Source organism: Austrofundulus limnaeus, unplaced genomic scaffold (genome assembly GCF_001266775.1).
Source record: "Austrofundulus limnaeus strain Quisiro unplaced genomic scaffold, Austrofundulus_limnaeus-1.0 Scaffold440, whole genome shotgun sequence".
NCBI classification, from domain to species: domain Eukaryota; kingdom Metazoa; phylum Chordata; class Actinopteri; order Cyprinodontiformes; family Rivulidae; genus Austrofundulus; species Austrofundulus limnaeus.
The window spans coordinates 138341-141049 of NW_013952842.1; the positions used below are offsets into that span (position 1 = coordinate 138341).

The window sequence follows — 2709 nt, forward strand, 5'->3', positions numbered from 1 at the left end:
TAGTCCGTGATCCCTTAGCAAAAAGTAATATCCTAATAATAACAACTATTATTATTTATTTATTTATTGTAGTTTACAATTAGTATTATACTTAAATAAATAAATAATAATAGTTGTTATTATTAGGATATTACTTTTTGCTAAGGGATCACGGACTAATGGGTCTCGGCTCAGTTCTGGTTCGGGTTCGGGTCCCGCGGTGTCAGAGAGGATCTCCTGGACCCATCTGGTCCGGGTCCGTGCGTCAGAGCGCGCGGAGGGGCGGCGCGTCTCCGGAGGTGATCCCCGCGTTTAAAAAGAGCCGGAGTTTCTCAGTGCGTCACAGAGACCCGGCAGAACCAGGATCCCCCAGAACCACGAGCCGAACCTCCTCCCTGAAGAAACCCGGCTCGGTCCTGGTTCGGTTTGATTTCCCTTCTTTTTTATATATTTTTGCGTTTTTGTTTTTATTTTCTTGTTCGGGAGTTTTGTTTTCCAGAACCAGAACCAGCTGCGGGTCCGGAGAGGGAGAGGAGGGAGGACCCAGCTGCGGAGGATTTATGGAGGAGGACCGGTACCAGTCCGAGTCCAGAGTCTGAACTGTTCTGGTCCTCAGGAGGACATCATGAAGTCTGCAGAAGAAGGTAGGACTGATGAAGATGATGTTCGGTTCTGAGATCTTCCTCTTCTGTCTGGGTTCAGGTTGGTTCTGTCCGAGCCGCCACCCTGCTGGTCCCAACCCAGTGGGCGTGGCCCGCTTAAAGTGGCCCAGAATAGCTGGACCTGGACTGAGGAAGCTCTGAGAGCAGCTTCAGGATTTATCTGGACCCTGAAAGGTCCACAGATAGGACCAGTGATTGGGCTACAGATTGGACCAGTGATTGGGCTACAGATTGGACCAGTGGTTGGGCCACAGATTGGACCCTGATTGGGCCACAGATTGGACCAGTGATTGGGCCACAGATTGGACCAGTGATTGGGCCACAGATTGGACCAGTGATTGGGCCACAGATTGGACCAGTGGTTGGGCCACAGATTGGACCAGTGGTTGGGCCACAGATTGGACCAGTGATTGGGCTACAGATTGGACCAGTGATTGGGCTACAGATTGGACCAGTGATTGGGCTACAGATTGGACCAGTGATTGGGCCACAGATTGGACCAGTGATTGGGCCACAGATTGGACCCTGATTGGGCCACAGATTGGACCCTGATTGGGCCACAGATTGGATCAGTGATTGGGCCACAGATTGGACCAGTGATTGGGCCACAGATTGGACCAGTGATTGGGCCACAGATTGGACCAGTGATTGGGCCACAGAATGGACCAGTGATTGGGCCACAGAATGGACCCTGATTGGGCCACAGAATGGACCCTGATTGGGCCACAGATTGGACCAGTGATTGGGCCACAGATTGGACCAGTGATTGGGCCGCAGATTAGGTCAGTGATTGGGCCGCAGATTGGGTCAGTGGTTGGGCCGCAGATTGGGTCAGTGGTTGGGCCGCAGNTGGGCCACAGATTGGTTCTGATTAAGTGGGGCTGCACTGTAAAACCTGTTGAAATTAATCCAATAAAATAGACAGCAGTTTGTTAGTTCGGTAAATGTAGCAGAACAGTAGCTAAAAACTTTAAGCAGCTAAAAGATAATGGCTGGCTAAAGAAGCTAAAAGCAGTGAAAGAAGTAATGAAGCTTCAGTGTGGAGAAAATCTTTATCAGACGTATCTGAGCTTCCTGCTCCTCCTGCTCCTCCTCCTGCTGCTGCTCCTGCTCCTCCTCAGGGGTCATGTGACCAGCAGGAGGACAGGTCTGCAGCCGTCAGCTGACAGCAGCTTGTTGTTCAGGACTTTAATGAGCTTCAAGAGGAAAATAAACCACCTGTGGCTCGATTTAGCTCGGAGCTTTTCTTTAGCTTCTTTCTTTCTGTTGCTGTAATTTGAACCTTTGGGAGACGGTTTGTCTCAGAGCGTCGGGGGATCCTGGTCCCCCAAGACTTGGCCAGGTGGCCCGTGGGCCAGATATGGCCCCTTTGTAATCTCACTTTTAACAAGAGGCAAAAACAGAAAGTAGACGCTGCTCTGTGAGAGCTGAATGACGGCTGAAATTTACTGAAAAAGCTGAAATTGAAGCTAAAAGCTAAAAGTAGCATGTTGGCTAACAATTAATTTTAGCAAATGACTAATGAAAAGCTTAATAAGACAAAAAACTAAAGTCTTAAAAGGCTAGCTCAATGATGAAAGCCGCAAAACAGTAACTAGAACTGAAAACAGCAAAAGGCTAACTGAAAGCTAAAAGTACCAAAATGCCACAATCAGAAAAATGTTAGTTACAAGCTATGCAGAAAATGGATTGCTAAAATTAGCTATAGACTAAAATAAAGCTAAAACAGCAAAAGGATAGCTAAAAGTAGATATAGGCTAAAACTATGTTAAAGCAATAGTTAAATGTAGCTATAGGCTAACAATAAGCTAAAGAAATAAAAGATAGCTAAAAAATAGCTATAGGCTAAAACAAAGGTAAAGTAATAGTTAAAAGTACCTAAAGCCTAACATTAAGCTAAAGCAATAAAAGAATAGCTAAAAGTAGCTATAGACTAAAATTAAGCTAACGCAATTAAAGGATAGCTAAAAGTAGCTATAGGCTAAAACAAAGCTAAAGCAATAGTTAAAAGTACCTAAAGCCTAACATTAAGCTAAAGCAATAAAAGAATAGCTAAAAGTAGCTATAG

At 45.7% G+C, this 2709-nt stretch overlaps 1 protein-coding gene across 1 annotated transcript in view; it reads left to right on the plus strand.

The window, feature by feature from the left end:
* The first annotated feature begins 143 nt into the window (after positions 1–143).
* The window catches only part of nfatc1 (nuclear factor of activated T cells 1), a 33793-nt gene continuing 31227 nt past the window's right edge, over positions 144–2709 (plus strand). The window contains exon 1 of the mRNA XM_014024809.1: positions 144–623. Within this exon, the coding sequence (XP_013880263.1) occupies positions 605–623 (19 nt within the window). The 5' untranslated portion in view covers positions 144–604. The remainder of the gene's footprint in view (positions 624–2709) is intronic.